General features: G+C 58.3%; 2 protein-coding genes across 4 annotated transcripts in view; one reads left to right on the top strand and one right to left on the bottom strand.

The window, feature by feature from the left end:
* Positions 1-23,157, top strand: part of LOC140455173 (uncharacterized) — a 459,457-nt gene that overhangs the window by 267,822 nt on the left and 168,478 nt on the right. The window lies entirely within an intron of this gene.
* Positions 29-23,157, bottom strand: part of LOC140455163 (vacuolar protein sorting-associated protein 52 homolog) — a 53,435-nt gene continuing 30,306 nt past the window's right edge. The window contains 8 exon segments of the mRNA XM_072549864.1: positions 29-588; positions 851-916; positions 2,752-2,859; positions 5,658-5,705; positions 5,707-5,754; positions 6,693-6,816; positions 10,231-10,349; positions 13,561-13,716. Coding sequence (XP_072405965.1) covers positions 397-588; positions 851-916; positions 2,752-2,859; positions 5,658-5,705; positions 5,707-5,754; positions 6,693-6,816; positions 10,231-10,349; positions 13,561-13,716 — 861 coding nt within the window. The 3' untranslated portion in view covers positions 29-396.

Raw genomic sequence — 23,157 nt, 5'->3', positions numbered from 1 at the left:
TGCCCCCTCCCCACCACCCCATCATTCCTTGAAACTCCACTGAGCACAGAGCGAGGGTCCTCACATGATGAGCCCTTTATCCCTGGGATCATTCTTTCTAATCCTTCCTCTGGAGCTCCTCAAAGGCCAGCAGGTAGGAGGCCCAAACTCCCTCTGCCTTCTCCACACTGGGGGAAGACACCCCGAGGGGATCCAGCCCCTCTCCCCATCGCTGAGACGCTCCGTCCCAGGGCCACATCCAAGTGAACCATCTCTGCACCCCGTTCCAGCGCAATCCCATCCTCCTGATAGCGGGGAGACCGGAACGCCACACAGCACTCCAGCTGTGGTCCCACCCAGGTCCGACAGAACGTCCCCGCTCCCAATCGACACGACAGTCCCTGTGAGTGGACCCGTTCAGCCAGCAGGGATAGTGTTCCCTTGGGAGCTCCAGGCTGGGTACTGGGAGGCTGGGAGAGCTGCAGATGTGACCTCACCTTCCTCAGCTTTCAGCTTGTCCACCTGCCCCTTCTCAATGAGAAGTTCGGCCTCCTTAACAAAGGAGATCATCCCACCAAACGGAGGGGACAAGATCTCTTCAATAAACTCCTGTGGAGGATAACAGAGACACGTCAACAAATCACAATCCCCAGTCCAATCACATCCGCTGAATGTTCATGGTCAACATCAGTCAGAATGATTCCCAACGCACTCCGCCCACCCCCTCCCCCAAACAAACATCATCCTGGGGGGGAGCTGTCTCCCCAACGTCAATGTACACATCTCATCACACCTACTGCCCTCTGTATCCCAACCGCTTCCTGTTGCCAGGAGCAGAGGGAACGGGCAATTATCCAAACCCACCACTGACCTGGGTCCTGGCAGCGAGCAGTTGTTGGAAACTCTCCACCTCCTTACTATCGTCAGCTGCTCGCTCCTGAAAAGAGGAAATGGGATCAGGGTGAGAAACGGGACACAGCACATCCGTCCGGGAGAGGGAACGGACAAGGAATGGAATGGGATCGCAGATCGTCCAGGAGAGAGGGCGGGAATGGAATGGGATCGTATCCGTCTGGGAAAGGGGGCTGGAACTATCTGGCACCACCCCTTCCCAGTGACACTGACCATCCCCCCCTCAGTCCCCTGTCCCTGCCCCATCACTGACCATCCCCCTCAGTCCCCTGTCCCTGCCCCACTGACCATCCCCCCCTCAGTCCCCTGTCCCTGCCCCATCACTGACCATCCCCCTCAGTCCCCTGTCCCTGCCCCACTGACCATCCCCCCCTCAGTCCCCTGTCCCTGCCCCATCACTGACCATCCCCCTCAGTCCCCTGTCCCTGCCCCATCACTGACCATCCCCCTCAGGCCCCTGTTCCTGCCCCATCACTGACCATCCCCTCAGTCCCCTGTTCCTGCCCCATCACTGACCATCCCCCTCAGTCCCCTGTCCCTGCCCCATCACTGACCATCCCCCTCAGTCCCCTGTCCCTGCCCCACTGACCATCCCCCCCTCAGTCCCCTGTCCCTGGCCCGTCACTGACCATCCCCCTCAGTCCCTTGTTCCTGCCCCATCACTGACCATCCCCCTCAGTCCCCTGTCCCTGCCCCGTCACTGACCATCCCCCTCAGTCCCTTGTTCCTGCCCCATCACTGACCATCCCCCTCAGTCCCCTGTCCCTGCCCCGTCACTGACCATCCCCCTCAGTCCCCTGTCCCTGCCCCGTCACTGACCATCCCCCTCAGTCTCTTGTTCCTGCCCCATCACTGACCATCCCCCTCAGTCCCCTGTCCCTGCCCCGTCACTGACCATCCCCCTCAGTCCCTTGTTCCTGCCCCATCACTGACCATCCCCCTCAGTCCCCTGTTCCTGCCCCGTCACTGACCATCCCCCTCAGTCCCCTGTCCTGCCCCATCACTGACCATCCCCCCCTCGGTCCCCTGTCCCTGCCCCATCACTGACCATCCCCCCCTCGGTCCCCTGTCCCTGCCCCATCACTGACCATCCCCCCCTCGGTCCCCTGTCCTGCCCCATCACTGACCATCCCCCCCTCGGTCCCCTGTCCCTGCCCCATCACTGACCATCCCCCTCAGTCTCTTGTTCCTGCCCCATCACTGACCATCCCCCTCAGGCCCCTGTTCCTGCCCCATCACTGACCATCCACCCTCGGTCCCCTGTCCCTGCCCCATCACTGACCATCCCCCCTCGGTCCCCTGTCCCTGCCCCGTCACTGACCATCCCCCCCTCGGTCCCCTGTCCCTGCCCCGTCACTGACCATCCCCCCTCAGTCCCCTGTTCCTGCCCCGTCACTGACCATCCCCCTCAGGCCCCTGTTCCTGCCCCATCACTGACCATCCCCCTCAGTCCCCTGTCCCTGCCCCGTCACTGACCATCCCCCCCTCAGTCCCCTGTCCCTGCCCCATCACTGACCATCCCCCTCAGTCCCCTGTCCCTGCCCCATCACTGACCATCCCCCTCAGTCCCCTGTTCCTGCCCCGTCACTGACCATCCCCCCCCTCAGTCCCCTGTTCCTGCCCCGTCACTGACCATCCCCCCCTCAGTCCCCTGTTCCTGCCCCATCACTGACCATCCCCCCCTCAGTCCCCTGTTCCTGCCCTGTCCTTCAGCCCCATCACTGACCATCCCAATCTGGGCTGGGAGTTTCGACGTTGCTTCCTGTGAGATGGTGTAAATTGAGTTGACAATGAACCCGGTGCTCTCGCCCTCACGCCCCCCCCCCGAGCCTACCCGGAGTGTGGAACAGACCCCCTCACCATTAGGACCCCCAGCATCATGTCGTAGTTGTTGATGAGGAAGATCAGCTGTTCCCGTCGTGTTGTGAACTCAGCTGCCATGCGCAGGACAAAGTTCTCCACCTCTACCTGGGAGAGAAACAGTCCTGGGTCAGCCTCGGAGCAACTGTGCTGGTGTCGTCAGCTTCTGTCCTCACACTCTCACTCACACTCACCCCTCACACCCGCACACCCCTCACACCCACACACCCTCACACACCTCTACCTGGGAGAGAAACAGTCCTGGGTCAGCCTCGGAGCAACTGTGCTGGTGTCGTCAGCTTCTGTCCTCACACTCTCACTCACACACTCACACTCACCCCTCACACCCGCACACCCCTCACACCCACACACCCTCACACACCTCTACCTGGGAGAGAAACAGTCCTGGGTCAGCCTCGGAGCAACTGTGCTGGTGTCGTCAGCTTCTGTCCTCACACTCTCACTCACACACTCACACTCACCCCTCACACCCCTCACACCCACACACCCTCACACACCTCTACCTGGGAGAGAAACAGTCCTGGGTCAGCCTCGGAGCAACTGTGCTGGTGTCGTCAGCTTCTGTCCTCACACTCTCACTCACACTCACCCCTCACACCCGCTCACCCCTCACACCCGCACACCCCTCACACCCACACACCCTCACACCCCACACCTCACACCCTCACACACCTCTACCTGGGAGAGAAACAGTCCTGGGTCAGCCTCGGAGCAACTGTGCTGGTGTCGTCAGCTTCTGTCCTCACACTCTCACTCACACACTCACACTCACCCCTCACACCCGCACACCCCTCACACCCACACACCCACACACCCCTCACACCCACACACCCCTCACACCCACACACCCCTCACACCCACACACCCCTCACACCCACACACCCCTCACACCCACACACCCTCACACCCACACACCCCTCACACCCACACACCCCTCACACCCACACACCCCTCACACCCACACACCCCTCACACCCACACACCCACACACACCTCTACCTGGGAGAGAAACAGTCCTGGGTCAGCCTCGGAGCAACTGTGCTGGTGTCGTCAGCTTTTGTCCTCACACTCTCACTCACACACTCACACTCACCCCTCACACCCGCACACCCCTCACACCCCTCACACCCTCACACACCTCTACCTGGGAGAGAAACAGTCCTGGGTCAGCCTCGGAGCAACTGTGCTGGTGTCGTCAGCTTCTGTCCTCACACTCTCACTCACACCCCACACCTCACACACCTCTACCTGGGAGAGAAACAGTCCTGGGTCAGCCTCGGAGCAACTGTGCTGGTGTCGTCAGCTTCTGTCCTCACCCACACACTCACACTCACCCCTCACACCAACACACCCCTCACACCACACACCCCACACACCCCACACCACACCCCTCACACCCCTCACACCCCTCACACCCCTCACACCCCACACACCCCTCACACCCCACACACCCCACACACCCACACACCCCTCACACCCACACACCCCTCACACCCACACACCCCTCACACCCACACACCCACACCCTCACCCACACCCTCACACCCCCACCCACAAAGGTGGGGTGACTGCTCACGACACACCTCACGTCTATTTGACTGGAGTAGGTGGGTTCACAGTGAATGCAAGACTGGACTGTGTGTATGACTGTCCCAGTGTGGGCGGGTCACAGTTTGAAGGCCCCTTTAAACACCCCTGCTGTGCAGGTAAAACAAGTCATCAGCTCAGCCTGATATCTTTTTGGATTGTCCTTCGCTCTGCTGCGTTCCTATTCCTTCCCGAGTTCAGTACATCACTCACTGTGAATACAAGGAAGACTGGCTCAATTGTTGAACTTCAACAGTTCAGTGGGGTCTGGGAGAAAGGGAGCCTCAAGGGGAGGGATCCTCTCCAAATTAAACCTCACTGCGGGGAACGGGTTTACCACCCCCACCCTCCCACCCACCCCCCCCCCCCCCAAACATCCCCTCGCACTCCCCCTCCTCACTGCGGGGACCTGAGGGGAACGGGTTTACCACCCCCACGCCCCCAACACCCCCTCGCACTCCCCCTCCTTACTGCGGGGAACTGAGGGGAACGGGGTTACCAAGCCCCCAACACCCCCTCTCACTCCCCCTCCTTACTGCGGGGAACAGGATTAACACCCCCACCCCCCAAACATCCCCTTGCCCTCCCCCTCCCTACTGCAGGGAACTGAGGGGAACAGGTTTACCACCCCCACACCCCCCAACACCCCCTCGCACTCCCCCTCCTCACTGCGGGGAACGGTTTACCACCCCCACACCCCCCTCGCACACCCCTCCTTACTGCAGGGAACTGAGGGGAACGGGTTTACCACCCCGACACCCCCCAACACCACCCACCCCCCCAACAACCCCTCGCAACCCCCCTCCTTACTGCGGGAAATGGGTTTACCACCCCCATCCCTCCTACGCACTCACTCTCCTTACTGCGGGGAACGGGTTTACCACCCCCACTCCCCCCAACCCCCCCTCGCACTCCCCCTCCTCAATGCGGCGAACTAAGGGAACGGGTTTACCTACAAACCGCCCGGCACCTTCCCTCCCTCACTCAGGAGGTTAATTCCCTCCCGGGCCTGGAACAAACCTGATGGATGGACAAAACTGGTTTCTCTTTTCAGAGAGTCCAATAACCAGTGTTTGGCAAATATCTACAGCCAGTAACGGGCGGTGGGAATCATTAACTTCATCAGAAGAAGTTTCTATTCCACATTATTTACTGGACACACACACGGACACACACACACACACCCCACACACCACCACCCCCACACACAGAGTCTCAGTCACAGCGTTGCCATGATCAGTCAATGTCTGATAGTTTCCTTGATGGGAGGTGTCGTTTCTCCTGGATGTACGACTGACCTGTAACTGTCCAAGTAGATTGTGTGTCTTCTCGTTGGGAAACGTTTCAATTAATGCTGACAATCGCTGCAGAAAACTCTGCATACCTTCTCGTGACCTGCACCATCAGAATCAGTCTTAGTAAATTTCATCAGGATGGAATATTCCCCACTTACCCTGGATGGGGGCAACTCCAACAACACTCACCAAGCTCGACACCACATCCACAAACATCTCCCCCCCCCCCTCCACCCCCCCCCGACGCTCAGTAACAGCAGTGTGTACCAGCTACACGATACTGTGCAGAAACTCCCCAAACATCCCCTCCCTCCACCCCCCGACGCTCAGTAACAGCAGTGTGTACCATCTACAAGATACCCTGCAGAAACTCCCCAAACATCCCCTCCCTCCACCCCCCCGACACTCAGTAACAGCAGTGTGTACCATCTACACGATACCCTGCAGAAACTCACCAAACATCCCCTCCCTCCACCCCCCGACGCTCAGTAACAGCAGTGTGTACCACCTACAAGATACCCTGCAGAAACTCCCCAAACATCCCCTCCCTCCACCCCCGACACTCAGTAACAGCAGTGTGTACCATCTACAAGGTACCCTGCAGAAACTCCCCAAACATCCCCTCCCTCCACCCCCCGACACTCAGTAACAGCAGTGTGTACCATCTACACGATACCCTGCAGTACATAACCCTCCCTCCCAGCTCCTCTCTGGAACCCAACAGCACGGGTTGGTCAGAGGCAGGTCTGATAGGAACACACCGACAGTGTTGATGAGGCTGAAGCCCATCTCAGTGGGTGTACAAAGACCTTTACCAGCAGTAAAATATTTCACCATAAAAACCCTCACCTCTACTCAGACAGAAGGGTCAGAATCGGCTGGACCCCTCACAACTGCATCCTGTCCAGCCACTCACACCATGGACTATCAGAAGCACAAGGTATTTAAAACAAAGCTACACGTAGGGCTTGGGAGTGGGGGGAGTGGTGGGGGGGGGGGGGGGAGGGGGGGGGGGGGGGAGAAGGGGTCCGCACTCACGTAGTGTGGCCGGGTGTCGAGAGCTCCCAGCTTCTGGGGGTCTGTGTTGCGGATGCTCTGAATGTTCAACTCCAGGATATGCTCAAACCTGGGCCAGAGGATTTCCAACAAAGTCTCCCAGTACCTGCAGAGGACACAACCAAACAAACTCCTCTCGAAAAAGGGTCACTAAACACAGTTTTACAACTGGGTCTGTAAGAAAAGACAAGACAGACCAGTGGGTACCGAGTGCTTCTCAGAGAGAGTCTGCATCAGGATGTGGTTCAGGCTCCCTACAGTGCTGTACTCGCCTGTGAGTGGCATGATGGCTCAGTGGTTAGCACAGCTGCCTCACGGTGCCAGGGACCCAGGTTCGATCCCACCCCCGGGCAACTCTCTGTGTGGAGTTTGCACATTCTCCCCGTGTCTGCGTGGGTTTCCTCCGGGTGCTCCAGTTTCCTCCCACAGTCCAAAGGTTCTCAGGTTAGGGTGGATTGGCCCTGGGAAATTGTCCCATAGTGTCCCAGGGATGTGCAGGTTAGGGTGGATTGGCCATGGGAAATTGTCCCATAGTGTCCAGGGATGTGTAGGTTAGGGTGGATTGGTCATGGGAAATTGTCCCATAGTGTCCCAGGGATGTACAGGTTAGGGTGGATTGGTCATGGGAAATTGTCCATAGTGTCCAGGGATGTGTAGGTTAGGGTGGATTGGCCATGGGAAATTGTCCCATAGTGTCCAGGGATGTGTAGGTTAGGGTGGATTGGCCATGGGAAATTGTCCCATAGTGTCCAGGGATGTGCAGGTTAGGGTGGATTGGCCATGGGAAATTGTCCCATAGTGCCCAGGGATGTGCAGGTTAGGGTGGATTGGCCATGGGAAATTGTCCCATAGTGCCCAGGGATGTGCAGGTTAGGGTGGATTGGTCATGGGAAATTGTCCCATCGTGCCCAGGGATGTGCAGGTTAGGGTGGATTGGCCATGGGAAATTGTCCCATAGTGCCCAGGGATGTGTAGGTTAGGGTGGATTGGTCATGGGAAATTGTCCCATAGTGCCCAGGGATGTGCAGGTTAGGGTGGATTGGTCATGGGAAATTGTCCCATAGTGCCCAGGGATGTACAGGTTAGGGTGGATTGGCCATGGGGAATTGTCCCATAGTGTCCCAGGGATGTGCAGGTTAGGGTGGATTGGTCATGGGAAATTGTCCCATAGTGTCCCAGGGATGTGCAGGTTAGGGTGGGCTGGTTGTGGGAAATGTAGGGCTCGGGTCGATGGGTGGGTGTGGGTGAGACATTCTTCAGAAGATCAGTCCGGACCCAATGGGCTGAATGGCCTCTGTGATTCTCTGAGGTACCTGCCCTCCTCAACAACTCTTTCTTTCCCCAGCCGCCATGTGGTTTGTAAACAGGTCAGGCTGACGATTACAGGAATGGAATAAAACCTCTCGTTTCTCTACGCTGTGTGGCTCACTCGGAGAGGTTTCAAACTGCGACATTCGTTGCTAATCATGCTGTACATTCCACATCGCAACACTCAGTCACTGGCAGCTCTTTGTGCAGACTCCATTCTCTTCGGAGGATGGGAAGGGGCTTTGTGGCAAGGTGATCATTTAACGTCCATCTGGGACGACCCCCTGGCTCTAAGAGGTGTTTCTTGGCCCCCCGTTTTGTTTTTGGAGAGAGGTTTCAGGACAGAGATGGTGAGCTGCCTGTTTGAATCCAATGAAACAAACAGCTTGGAAATTAATCTGAAAGTTGGAACAATAGAAGCAGCCTGGCTGGGTGGGGTCAATCTCCGACAGAGCCTGGCAGTTTAGTTTTAAAGTTTTCACTAGCAACGGTTGCTACGGTCTAGAAGCTGGGTTTGGAAGCTGAGTATCTCTCTCCCCACTACACTCTCACCCTCTTAAGTTTTCTCTTGATGTTTTTTTTCCTTGAGAATTGCCTGTGAGACAATCTATTTTATTGAATTTGACTTTGAGAAGGGTTTGCTTCTGGAGATGTTACTGTATTGGAACTGTTGCTGACCAGTAATTAAATAATCTATTCTGCTTTCCAAAACAGAGTTAAGTTATTCCAATTCCTTCTTTCTTTTGAGAGTATTTCAGTGTATGAATCAGCTACGTTTTGCTTCAAACCTGGTCGTTTGACCATCAAACTGCATCTGGAACCCAAAGCCTGGCATTTGCCTTTAAAAGCAGAGAAAGGTCGTGTCTGGACGATATATACTTTGAGGGAGTTTGGTCTGCTCCATAACAGAACCCTAACTGAACCATGAACTGAGTGACTCATTTTGCCATTTCCGAGGAAGGTTAAGAATCAACCCCATTGCTGTGGGCCTGGAGTCACGTGGAGGCCAGACCGGGTATGGACGGCAGATTTCCCTCCCTGAGAGAGGGTATTAGTGGCTGCCATCACATTCCAATCCTGATGAACAATTGGAACAGGCGTTCTGCCTGCTGCTGTGGTGAGGGGGTGGGATTTGAACCCTCTGCCCCGGCTCTCCTTCCTCAGTGAGAGTCTCGTTCTCCCACTGAGTGAGTGAAAGGTCCTCCAGGCATAGCCGATGCTTCCCACTATGTATGGCCCAGAGCCTGGGGTCATGTGAGCGCTCAGGACAAGCTCAGACTTTTCCCTTAGAGTGTGGGAGACCTTATAGAGGCATGGATAGGGTGAATACACTCAGTCTTTTGCCCAGGGGTGGGGAAATCGAGGACTAAAGGGCATCAGTTTAAGGTTAGAGCGGAAAGAATTAAAAGGGAACCGGAGGGGCAGCTTTTTGTATTAAACACAGAGAGTGGTGCGTGTATGGAACAAGCTGCCAGAGGATGTGGTGGAGGCTGGTACAATTTCAGCATTTAAAAGGCATTCAGACAAATAGATGGATAGGGAAGGATTAGAAGGATATGGGCCAAGTGTAGGGAAACGGGGCTACTGTGGATGGACATTGCGGTCACACGGACCAGTGTGGGCCGAAGGGCCTGCCTCTGTGCTGTCGGACTCTATAACCCTGAACAAACCAGACTGCTGCACAGCCAGGGGGCCGTGCGTTAAGATACAGAGGCCCTGAACTCAGGAGCTCCTCCAGACCACTGCCTCTTACCTTCTCCCTTCCGAATTGCCTGCAAGTCTTGCCACTGTGACCATGTTTTTGTCACCTGGCCCAGTCCCCCTCCGGAATTGGCTCAGTGTCAAATTTCAACAAATTCACCCTGGGGGCACCACTATGACAGGTGCTATATAAATGCAAATTGCCAGGCGCAGGGTGAGGACGCACCCGAGTGATGACCTCACGGCACTGGGTGAACGAGGCTGGGCAAGAGGCAGGGTCCGTGTAAAAGGGAAGGAGACCAGGCAAGATCCGACCGGGCAGGGAGCAGGTTGGAGAGGCCTGGGCCTACATTCCACATTCATACATCAAAGAACATTTCAGAGCCCATGTACAATTCCCCGAGGTTCAGGCAGAGCGATTCCCTTTCAGAAAGAGAATCACAAAACCTCACTGTGTGGAAAAGGCCCTTCAGCCCACCTGTGGTAGTGCTGCACCTGCAAAACGACTCACTTATCAACAGCGGGCACATTCCTCTTGACCATGATGGTCTTGAAGCGGAGAATGATGTGAATGGACAGAAAGATGGCGATGCTGTCAAAGCAATCAGCGATGTAGGTATCCACGTGTTTCTGAAACGACAAACTCTTTACAGACACGGACCCAAAGGCAGGTGCTGGAACATTCTGGAATGGCTACACATCACAAATCGGGGAGGGGAGGATAGGGAAACTGGGCCTGCAAAATGCTGAGGACTCTCCTTTGGTTCCAGCGCACTTCAGAGAAAACACACAGACACGCACCGCCAGGTCGGCACACGCACAGGAACGCACCGCCAGGTCGGCACACGCACAGGAACGCACCGCCAGGTCGGCACACGCACAGGAACGCACCGCCAGGTCGGCACACGCACAGGAACGCACCGCCAGGTCAGCGCACACACAGGCACGCACCGCCAGGTCTGCGCACACACAGGAACGCACCGCCAGGTCGGCACACGCATAGGAACGCACCGCCAGGTCAGCGCACACACAGGCACGCACCGCCAGGTCTGCGCACACACAGGCACGCACCGCCAGGTCTGCGCACACACACAGGCCTCCCCCACACACAGGCACGCACCGCCAGGTCTGCGCACACACACAGGCCTCCCCCACACACAGACACTCACCGCCAGGCCTGCGCACACACACAGGCCTCCCCCACACACAGACACGCACCGCCAGGTCTGCGCGCACACAGACACATGCCACCAGGTCTGCGCGCACACACAGGCCTCCCCCACACACAGGCACGCACCGCCAGGTCTGCGCGCACACAGACACACGCCGCCAGGTCTGCGCGCACACACAGGCCTCCTCCACACACAGACACGCACCGCCAGGCCTGCGCACACACACAGGCCTCCCCCACACACAGACACGCACCGCCAGGTCTGCGCGCACACAGACACACGCCACCAGGTCTGCGCGCACACACAGGCCTCCCCCACACACAGGCACGCACCGCCAGGTCTGCGCGCACACAGACACACGCCGCCAGGTCTGCGGGCACACACAGGCCTCCCCCACACACAGGCACGCACCGCCAGGTCTGCGCGCACACACAGGCCTCCCCCACACACAGGCACGCACCGCCAGGTCTGCGCACACACAGGCCTCCCCCACACACAGACACGCACCGCCAGGTCTGCGCACACACAGGCATGCACCGCCAGGTCTGCGCGCACACACAGGCCTCCCCCACACACAGACACGCACCGCCAGGTCTGCGCACACACAGGCACGCACCGCCAGGTCTGCGCACACACACAGGCCTCCCCCACACACAGACACGCACCGCCAGGTCTGCGCACACACAGGCACGCACCGCCAGGTCTGCGCGCACACACAGGCCTCCCCCACACACAGGCACGCACCGCCAGGTCTGCGCGTACACACAGGCCTCCCCCACACACAGACACGCACCGCCAGGTCTGCGCGCACACAGGCACGCACCGCCAGGTCTGCGTGCACACACAGGCCTCCCCCACACACAGACACGCACCGCCAGGTCTGCGCACATACAGGCACGCACCGCCAGGTCTGCGTGCACACTCAGGCCTCCCCCACACACAGACACGCACCGCCAGGTCTGCGCACACACACAGGCCTCCCCCACACACAGACACGCACCGCCAGGTCTGCGCACACACACAGGCCTCCCCCACACACAGACACGCACCGCCAGGTCTGCGCACACACACAGGCCTCCCCCACACACAGACACGCACCGCCAGGTCTGCGCACACACAGGCACGCACCGCCAGGTTTGCGCACACACACAGGCCTCCCCCACACACAGACACACGCCACCAGGTCTGTGCGCACACAGACACACGCCACCAGGTCGGCGCGCACACACAGGCCTCCCCCACACACAGACACATATAAAATGGCGATGTTCAGAGTGCCCGGTAAGCCTCTCCCAGACTGGGATTTCTGATTTATATTTGGTCTCTCCTCGTTATCTGCACTCAGGCTTCGGAAGCTCTTTGTACAACATCTTAATATTTAAAAACAAATCCTCATTCCCGCAACGTGGATGTCACTGACCAGGTCAATATTTGTTACCTGCCCCTAATTGCCCTGAGGGCATGACGGCAGTGTCTGGAGTCACGTGTAGGCCAGGACAGTGGAAGGGTGGAAGACTGCATTCAATGAACCAGATGGGGTTTTTCCAACAATTGATAATATTGGGGAGGCGATGGCTGTGGTAATGTCACTGAACAGTAACCCAGAATCTAAGGCCAAAAATCTGGGCGTATGGGTTCAAATCCCCCCCTCTGCTCTGCTCCACGGTGAGATTGAAACTGAACATTAAAACTCAAATAAAGACAAAGCTACAACAATGACCACCATGGAACTGCTGACTGTTGGAAAACCCCGTGTGGTTTATCCACGTCCCTTAGGGAAGGAAACTGCCCTCCTTACCTGGCCTGGGCTACTCGTGACTCCAGACCCACAGCAATACAGTTAATTCTTCACTGCCCTCTGGGCAATTCAGGCTGGGTAACTATATGAGGTATTAGTGAGAGCACGCCTGGAGGTCTGTGCACCAGTCTGGGACCCCTTCCTGCAGGAGGGATGTCGCTGGACTGAAATGTTCAGAGGAGGGTTATCCCACAGACGAGGGGCCCATCGGCAGTTTGGGCCAATACTCTCTGGAGTTGAAGAGGAAGGAGAGGTGATCTAACTGGGGGGGGGGGGGGGGATAGAACATGTTAAAGGGGATTGAGAAAGTAGACACTGAGAGGATGTTTCCACTCGAGAGGTCATCGTTTCAGGAGAAAGGGGGTGGCAGACTTAAAACTGAGACAAGGAGAAATGACCTCTCTCACAGGGTCGTGAATCTGGAACTCACTCCCCCAGGCTGTGGTATAGACACTGGGACAGTGAGTAAATTTGAGGAGATAGAGAGATGTCTAATTAGTAACGGGTTGAAGGTTTACGGGGAGTGGGCAGCAAGGTGGGGTTGAGGTGGAGATGGGATACAATGTTGGCTCAAGGGGCCGACTGGACTCCTCCTACTCCCTGTTACGTGGACTCTCACGTGGACCCAGACTCAAATTCTGAAAAGATAACTTGGGAAATCATATTTCGGGAGGCTGAGGGGGGAGAAAGAGTAGGGGGGCTTGGATTGATTGCTCAGATTTGAGAGAGCCAATGCAGGCACAAGGGTCATGTCGTAGGTGATCTGTAAAAAGTATAATGATCTCACTCTGTAAAACTAAACACAGGGATATTCTGGTGGCTAGAAGGGGAAGTGCCTCTGCTTAACGAGTTCAATCCAGTTTTAAATTACCAAGAACATGGTGAGAGTCTTCCCCATGATGGCGTTAAACAGATCCTGTGCAGAGTTCCCGGTCACCATGAAGAAGTCACAGAGAAACAGATATTCACGGCAACTGTTATCGAGAAGTGCGTAGTGCTGGCTGCGGAACAGACTCTCAAAGGGATACTGAAGGATGAAAGATGGAAACACCAGGAGTTAGCTCGATTATCAGAGAAACCGACAATAGATATGTCACCTCAGAACAACCTTCTCCTGGCTTTTCAACAATAAAACTTTCAGCGTTTTGGGCGCATACAGCAAATCAACAGAACACCTTGGAAATGTGTCAGATATCATGAATCAAAAATAAAGCAGGGACAGTGATGCCGAACTCTTGAAGTTAGAGAGAACTGGTTTTCATTTCCAGTCCAGGCTGCTGGCTAGAGAGAAGGTTGGGATAAAATCAGTTTGGATATTGTTACTGATTCTGAACGAACCCCAGAGGTACAGCACCAAACGAACTTGAATTTGGCACTCAGGAGATTGGTACAATGTCAACTGAGGGTAACAGCGGACTGATCAGAGAGCTCAGAGTGAAATACTGCTACCGCTGGTTAATGTGATGCCTAGTTACTGAAACAGATTGACACGAGGCTGGGGAAGATCGTTACTGAGAGAACACACAACTGTTGTCCAGAGGCAATGAACAAAACTAAAATATATATCTATATACACACTGACAGCATTGCTTATGACCAGCGCACAAGGAAGTGAAGCCATTGCTGTAACACAGGAACACAACCACCAAGCAACACACAGCAAGATCCCACAGCAACACAAGACAGCCTACCCATTCACTCGGCTGATCGAGGGAGTGTGTGTGGCTGGAATATACTGGACAAATAAGTTTGCCCACCTTTGTAATAACGCTGTGGGATCTGGCATGCCCACCAGAGGAGGGGAGCAGATCAATTCTCTGCTTATGGCTTCATGATAAATGGATCCAAAACCAGATGGTGACACAAGGGTGGGTTCAGCCCTGTGCCCCTGCCCAGATACTCAATTAACTACAACCTTCCCAAAGCCTGGGCCTTGGAACGTGGAGACAATTTGATGATTCCTTTCAGGATTTGATGACCTGAATCTTTTATGACTAAACACTCTCAAGGTGAAGATGTTGTTAAAAACAAACAAACAAACAAAGTCTCCTGGTTTCGGAGGCCCACATTTAAAAAAAACACTTCATTCGGGATAGTGGGTCAGCTGACCTGCCCTGACTGACTCACACCCTATCAGGACGTCCAGACACCCCCTCACTGCCCCAATCCGCCCCCCCCCCCCCAATCGGGACGTCCAGACACCCCCCTCACTGCCCCGATCCCCCCCCTCACTGCCCTGATCCCCCCCTCACTGCCCTGATCCCCCCCTCACTGCCCTGATCCCCCCCCTCACTGCCCCAATCCGCCCCCCCCCCCCAATCGGGATGTCCAGACACCCCCTCACTGCCCCGATCCCCCTCCCCACCGGGACGTCCAGACACCCCCTCACTGCCCCAATCCGCCCCCCCCCCCCAATCGGGACGTCCAGACACCCCCTCACTGCCCCAATCCGCCCCCCCCTCACCACCGGGACGTCCAGACACCCCCTCACTGCCCCGATCCCCCTCCCCACCGGGACGTCCAGACACCCCCTCACTGCCCCAATCCGCCCCCCCCCCCCAATCGGGACGTCCAGACACCCCCCTCACTGCCCCGATCCCCCCCCTCACTGCCCCGATCCCCCCCCTCACTGCCCTGATCCCCCCCCTCACTGCCCCAATCCGCCCCCCCCCCCCAATCGGGATGTCCAGACACCCCCTCACTGCCCCGATCCCCCTCCCCACCGGGACGTCCAGACACCCCCTCACTGCCCCAATCCGCCCCCCCCCCCCAATCGGGACGTCCAGACACCCCCTCACTGCCCCAATCCGCCCCCCCCCCCCAATCGGGACGTCCAGACACTCCCCTCACTGCCCCGATCCCCCTCCCCACCGGGACGTCCAGACACCCCCTCACTGCCCCAATCCGCCCCCCCCCCCCCAATCGGGACGTCCAGACACTCCCCTCACTGCCCCGATCCCCCTCCCCACCGGGACGTCCAGACACTCCCCTCACTGCCCCGATCCCCCCCCTCACTGCCCCGATCCCCCCCCTCACTGCCCCGATCCCCCCCCTCACTGCCCTGAGCCCCCTCCCCACCGGGACGTCCAGACACTCCCCTCACTGCCCCGATCCCCCTCCCCACCGGGACGTCCAGACACTCCCCTCACTGCCCCGATCCCCCTCCCCACCGGGACGTCCAGACACCCCCTCACTGCCCCGATCCCCCCCCTCACTGCCCCGATCCCCCTCCCCACCGGGACATCCAGACACCCCCTCACTGCCCCGATCCCCCTCCCCACCGGGACGTCCAGACACCCCCTCACTGCCCCGATCCCCCTCCCCACCGGGACGTCCAGACACCCCCTCACTGCCCCGATCCCCCTCCCCACCGGGACATCCAGACACCCCCTCACTGCCCCGATCCCCCTCCCCACCGGGACGTCCAGACACCCCCTCACTGCCCCGATCCCCCTCCCCACCGGGACGTCCAGACACCCCCTCACTGCCCTGAGCCCCCTCCCCACCGGGACATCTAGACACCCCCTCACTGCCCCGATCCCCCCTCACTGCTTCAATCCCTCTCCCTCCCAGGACATCTAGACACTCCCCTCACTGCCCCCACCCCCCTCCCCCTCACTGCCCCCATCCCCCTCCCCCTCACTGCCCCCACCCCCCTCCCCCTCACTGCCCCCACCCCCCTCCCCCTCACTGCCCCCACCCCCCTCCCCCTCACTGCCCCCATCCCCCTCCCCCTCACTGCCCCGATCCCCCCCCTCACTGCCCCCACCCCCCTCCCCCTCACTGCCCCGATCCCCCTCCCCCTCACTGCCCCGATCCCCCTCCCCCTCACTGCCCCCATCCCCCTCCCCCTCACTGCCCCGATCCCCCCCCCTCACTGCCCCGATCCCCCCCCCTCACTGCCCCGATCCCCCTCCCCCTCACTGCCCCGATTCCCCCTCCCCCTCACTGCCCCGATCCCCCTCCCCCTCACTGCCCCCATCCCCCTCCCCCTCACTGCCCCGATCCCCCTCCCCCTCACTGCCCCGATCCCCCTCCCCCTCACTGCCCCGATCCCCCTCCCCCTCACTGCCCCGATCCCCCTCCCCCTCACTGCCCCGATCCCCCTCCCCCTCACTGCCCCGATCCCCCTCCCCCTCACTGCCCCGATCCCCCTCACTGCCCCGATCCCCCTCCCCGCCCCGATTCCCCCTCCCCCTCACTGCCCCGATTCCCCCTCCCCCTCACTGCCCCGATTCCCCCTCCCCCTCACTGCCCCGATCCCCCTCCCCCTCACTGCCCCGATCCTCCCCCTCACTGCCCCGATCCTCCCCCTCACTGCCCCGATCCCCCTCCCCCTCACTGCCCCGATCCCCCTCCCCCTCACTGCCCCGATCCCCCCCCTCACTGCCCCGATCCCCCTCCCCGCCCCGATCCCCCCCCTCACTGCCCCGATCCCCCTCCCCGCCCCGATCCTCCCCCTCACTGCCCCGATCCTCCCCCTCACTGCCCCGATCCTCCCCCTCACTGCCCCCATCCCCCTCCCCCTCACTGCCCCCATCCCCCTCCCCCTCACTGCCCCCATCCCCCTCCCCCTCACTGCCCCCATCCCCCTCCCCCTCACTGCCCCCATCCCCCTCCCCCTCACTGCCCCCATCCCCCTCCCCCTCACTGCCCCCATCCCCCTCCCCCTCACTGCCCCCATCCCCCTCCCCCTCACTGCCCCCATCCCCCCCTCACTGCCCCTATCCCCCTCCCCCTCACTGCCCCTATCCCCCTCCCCCTCACTGCCCCCCTCCCCCTCCCCCTGCCTACCCCTCACATTTACAGCTGATTGAATGCCCAGGATAACTCAGTCAGATTATGGGAGATCGTCGGCATCAACTCCACTTGGACGACAAGCTGGGGGACATTCAGCCCATTTGGGGAGATCACGGATTAACTCGGACTGTCCGATGTGGGCCAACTGCAGAAGGCCCGTTGTGACCACACTGAGTGGGGGAGTGGGATGTGTCCACTTGAACCCACCTCCTATTACGCTCCTGACACTAAAGCAGGCTGTCTGTCTGGTGGTGGGACAGCAAACAAATGCCTCTCACTCTTGGCTCAGAACGTGGTCTGGTGCCACACAGAGAGGACTGGGGAGGACATGGCTAACAGGAGGTCCACCACTTGCAGCTCGTTACAAATCCCTGACTTGACACGAATCACTCTTACCCGAACGTCGCTCTTCTGAGCTGCGTGAGGCACGATGATGGGTGCTTCCAGTTCTGATGACGAGATAACGTTGCCTCGGTTCCCCAGGGTAAAAATGGTGTTGCGATTCTTCAGTGACGGTTTGGAGAAGAAGCGTGGACAGAGTTAAGGGGCAGAGACACGTCAAGCGGTCGAAAAGTCAAAGTCAGGTTTTCAACAGCACCTCTCATACCAACGGGAGTCTCAACAACAGCCACTACAGAGCCACGGACTCCCAGAGCTACCTTGGCTCCAGCATCTCACACCCCCATGTCATGCCAGGACTCCATTCCAGTTCCTCTGCTTATGTTGTATCTGTCTAAGCCAGCGCTGCTGACAGAGCTTCCTGCCTCCTTGACTATGGTAGACAGGGCACGATCATATCTGACCCATCACCCATGCCCCCCTTCCATCACTCATACCAGTGTGATCGGCTCCCCCTTATCCTCCCTGGCTGGGGGACAGGGATGCTTAAATACTATGTAGTCATGCTATGGGGTATCCTTCCTCCATTGGAGGGGGCAGCTGCACGGCAGCGGGGGTGGGGGGGTCGGCACTCCATCTCATGGTTCTTCTTTCAGTAGTGATGGTTTCAGTTCGCCCAGGGAGCTCTCCCACCTCACTGCCATCCGTACGCAAGGCACCAAACTCAGCTGGAACCCAAAGATCAAACTCAATCAGCAGTTACTGCCCACACAACGTGGGCTAGGAGTTTGGAGTGACTTTCCACGTCCCTTCCATATGCGCTGCTGAAATTGGGAGGGTCTTTCAGAGAGGGGCGATGAAATACACCGTGGATTAACGTGACTGAGCTGGGCTTGTAAATACTCACACTCACGGTCAGTACAGTGATAAACAGGGAGGTGGGACATTACCCGAAATGGCGGTAGACTGGGGAAGGGGGTGGGGGCGGGGGAGGTGCAATGAGACCTGGGTGGCCCTACACTCAGTGTCCCACTGAGGAACAGCAGGCAGTGAAGGAGGGAAATGGGACCTTGACCTTTCCAGTGAAAGGGTTCAAGCTCCACACCTGGAGTACTGTGAGCCATTCTGGTCTCTTCAGCTGAGGTAGGATACCCTGGTTACAGAGGGAGGGCAGCAATGGTGCACTGGACTGGACTGGTTCAAACCATCTGCACTGTGGGAGAAGGGGGGCAGAGGGAGACTGACCAGCATGTTACCCCGGGTGGGGGAGGTTCAGGGCTGAGGAGACACTGGGGAGTTTTCCTGGGAGTGGAGGAGATGGAGAGGGAAGATGATGGAGGTGGAGAAAGTCAGGAGGGTCAACAGGAAGAGATGGTTCCCCCTTGATGGAGGGCTGGATGACCCAGCCAGGGAGGGGGCAATCAATTGAAGGCAAGGGGCAGGAGGATCACAGGGCAATAGGAGGAGGAACCTTTCTCACCCAGAGGCTGGTGGGAAATCTGGAACTCATGGCCTGAGGGGGGTGAGAGACAGAAACCCTGATAATAGTGAAGAGGTATTTAGATGGACATTCTGACATGGCCACACTGTGACCAATCAGTCTGACTGCTTTAATTACAAAATGGCATTGTACACTCGTACTGTGGGGATACCTTCGATGCTCCGTGACTGAGCTGGACTTGTAAATACTCACACTCACGGTCAGTACAGTGATAACAGTAGAGCCTTCGCTTCAGAAAAGGATATCTTTCTTTGCAGTATCCTCTACACCCATCAAGTCATCTTTGTCAGCAACCTCTTCGTACTGGAGTGGGGTAGAGTGAGAGAGCAGTGCGGATACATTAATCTCATAATGGCTTCTCACTCGCCATGACCACACTCGGTTGCTGACTGGCACAGACAGTCACATTCAGACAGCCCAACCCTCCCCACTTCACCCCCCCTGGGTTCCAGACATCAACAGGCATTCCTCACACACGTCAGCAATCCTTGACACTGCACGGGAGGAATGGACATTACCGGCACGGCACGTGGTGCTAACCCAGAAGCACTGTGGGAAGTGTCTGACCTGCACTTTCATCAGTCGGCTGCTGTACGACTTGAAGTAGGAGAAGTAGATCTTACTCATGGTGTCAACGTACTCATCTCGGATCTCCTTGGCCACATGACGCTCGTTCGCGAGCAGGAACTGGTAGAAAAACCTGAAGGAGTGACCGCAGAAGGAGATGAGGACAATCAGGAGGACGTAGGAAGACCAGCTGTAACTCAGTGCAAGGAGGGGACTGACCCATGGGGTTTGGAAACCTGATATGTGTTGGGCGCATGTGTGTGTGCGCGCGCGCGTTGGGCGCACGTGTGCGCGCGCGCACGTGTGGTGACAGTAACAGAGATGGAGACCTGAAATTTTCAGGGGCGGTGCTTAATTTGATCCTCACGTGTAAAAGCGAACATCACCCAGCCGCGGCGCTGCGGTTTGTCAGGGAGCTGAGGGACCCGACCGAGAGCGCACTGCGGGTACCTCCCTAACCTGTACGTGAGGACCACATTCTGAGGGACCCGACCGAGAGCTCACTGCGGGTACCTCCCTAACCTGTACGTGAGGGACGCATTCTGAGGGACCCGACCGAGAGCTCACTGCGGGTACCTCCCTAACCTGTACGTGAGGACCACATTCTGAGGGACCCGACCGAGAGCTCACTGCGGGTACCTCCCTAACCTGTACGTGAGGACCACATTCTGAGGGACCCGACCGAGAGCTCACTGCGGGTACCTCCCTAACCTGTACGTGAGGGACACATTCTGAGGGACCCGACCGAGAGCTCACTGCGGGTACCTCCCTAACCTGTACGTGAGGACCACATTCTGAGGGACCCGACCGAGAGCTCACTGCGGGTACCTCCCTAACCTGTACGTGAGGACCACATTCTGAGGGACCCGACCGAGAGCTCACTGCTGGTACCTCCCTAACCTGTACGTGAGGACCACATTCTGAGGGACCCGACCGAGAGCTCACTGCGGGTACCTCCCTAACCTGTACGTGAGGGACCACATTCTGAGGGACCCGACCGAGAGCTCACTGCGGGTACCTCCCTAACCTGTACGTGAGGGACACATTCTGAGGGACCCGACCGAGAGCTCACTGCGGGTACCTCCCTAACCTGTACGTGAGGGACACATTCTGAGGGACCCGACCGAGAGCTCACTGCGGGTACCTCCCTAACCTGTACGTGAACACCACATTCTGAGGGACCCGACCGAGAGCTCACTGCGGGTACCTCCCTAACCTGTACGTGAGGGACACATTCTGAGGGACCCGACCGAGAGCTCACTGCGGGTACCTCCCTAACCTGTACGTGAGGACCACATTCTGAGGGACCCGACCGAGAGCTCACTGCGGGTACCTCCCTAACCTGTACGTGAGGGACACATTCTGAGGGACCCGACCGAGAGCTCACTGCGGGTACCTCCCTAACCTCTACGTGAGGGGCACATTCTGAGGGACCCGACCGAGAGCTCACTGCGGGTACCTCCCTAACCTGTACGTGAGGACCACATTCTGAGGGACCCGACCGAGAGCTCACTGCGGGTACCTCCCTAACCTGTACGTGAGGGACACATTCTGAGGGACCAGACCGAGAGCTCACTGCGGGTACCTCCCTAACCTGTACGTGAGGACCACATTCTGAGGGACCCGACCGAGAGCTCACTGCGGGTACCTCCCTAACCTGTACATGAGGGACACATTCTGAGGGACCCGACCGAGAGCTCACTGCGGGTACCTCCCTAACCTGTACGTGAGGACCACATTCTGAGGGACCCGACCGAGAGCTCACTGCGGGTACCTCCCTAACCTGTACGTGAGGACCACATTCTGAGGGACCCGACCGAGAGCTCACTGCGGGTACCTCCCTAACCTGTACGTGAGGACCACATTCTGAGGGACCCGACCGAGAGCTCACTGCGGGTACCTCCCTAACCTGTACGTGAGGGACACATTCTGAGGGACCCGACCGAGAGCTCACTGCGGGTACCTCCCTAACCTGTACGTGAGGGACACATTCTGAGGGACCCGACCGAGAGCTCACTGCGGGTACCTCCCTAACCTGTACGTGAGGGACACATTCTGAGGGACCCGTCCGAGAGCTCACTGCGGGTACCTCCCTAACCTGTACGTGAGGGACACATTCTGAGGGACCCGACCGAGAGCTCACTGCGGGTACCTCCCTAACCTGTACGTGAGGACCACATTCTGAGGGACCCGACCGAGAGCTCACTGCGGGTACCTCCCTAACCTGTACGTGAGGACACATTCTGAGGACCCGACCGAGAGCTCACTGCGGGTACCTCCCTACCTGTACGTGAGGACCACATTCTGAGGGACCCGACGAGAGCTCACTGCGGGTACCTCCCTAACCTGTACGTGAGGACACATTCTGAGGGACCCGACCGAGAGCTCACTGCGGGTACCTCCCTAACCTGTACGTGAGGGACAACATTCTGAGGGACCCGACCGAGAGCTCACTGCGGGTACCTCCCTAACCTGATACGTGAGGACCACATTCTGAGGGACCCGACGAGAGCTCACTGCGGGTACCTCCCTAACCTGTACGTGAGGGACCATTCTGAGGGACCCGACCGAGAGCTCACTGCGGGTACCTCCCTAACCTGTACGTGAGGACCACATTCTGAGGGACCCGACCGAGAGCTCACTGCGGGTACCTCCCTAACCTGTACGTGAGGACCACATTCTGAGGGAACCCGACCGAGAGCTCACTGCGGGTACCTCCCTGAAACCTGTACGTGAGGACCACATTCTGAGGACCCGACCGAGAGCTCACTGCGGGTACCTCCCTAACCTGTACGTGAGGACCACATTCTGAGGGACCCGACCGAGAGCTCACTGCGGGTACCTCCCTAACCTGTACGTGAGGGACACATTCTGAGGGACCCGACCGAGAGCTCACTGCGGGTACCTCCCTAACCTGTACGTGAGGACACATTCTGAGGGACCCGACCGAGAGCTCACTGCGGGTACCTCCCTAACCTGTACGTGAGGACCACATTCTGAGGGACCCGACCGAGAGCTCACTGGCGGGTACCTCCCTAACCTGTACGTGAGGGACACATTCTGAGGGGACCCGACCTGAAGCTCACTGCGGGTTACCCTCCCTAACCTGTACGTGAGGACCACATCTGAGGGTACCCAGCCGAGAGCTCACCTGCGGGTACCGCCCTAAACCTGTACGTGATGACCACATTCTGAGGGACTCCGTATCCGAGGAGCTCACTGCGGGTACCTCCTTAACCTGTACGTGGAGGACCACATTCT

Source organism: Chiloscyllium punctatum, chromosome 30, assembly GCF_047496795.1.
Source record: "Chiloscyllium punctatum isolate Juve2018m chromosome 30, sChiPun1.3, whole genome shotgun sequence".
Classification (NCBI taxonomy): Eukaryota; Metazoa; Chordata; class Chondrichthyes; order Orectolobiformes; family Hemiscylliidae; genus Chiloscyllium; species Chiloscyllium punctatum.
This window is presented reverse-complemented; position numbering and strand designations above follow the sequence as displayed.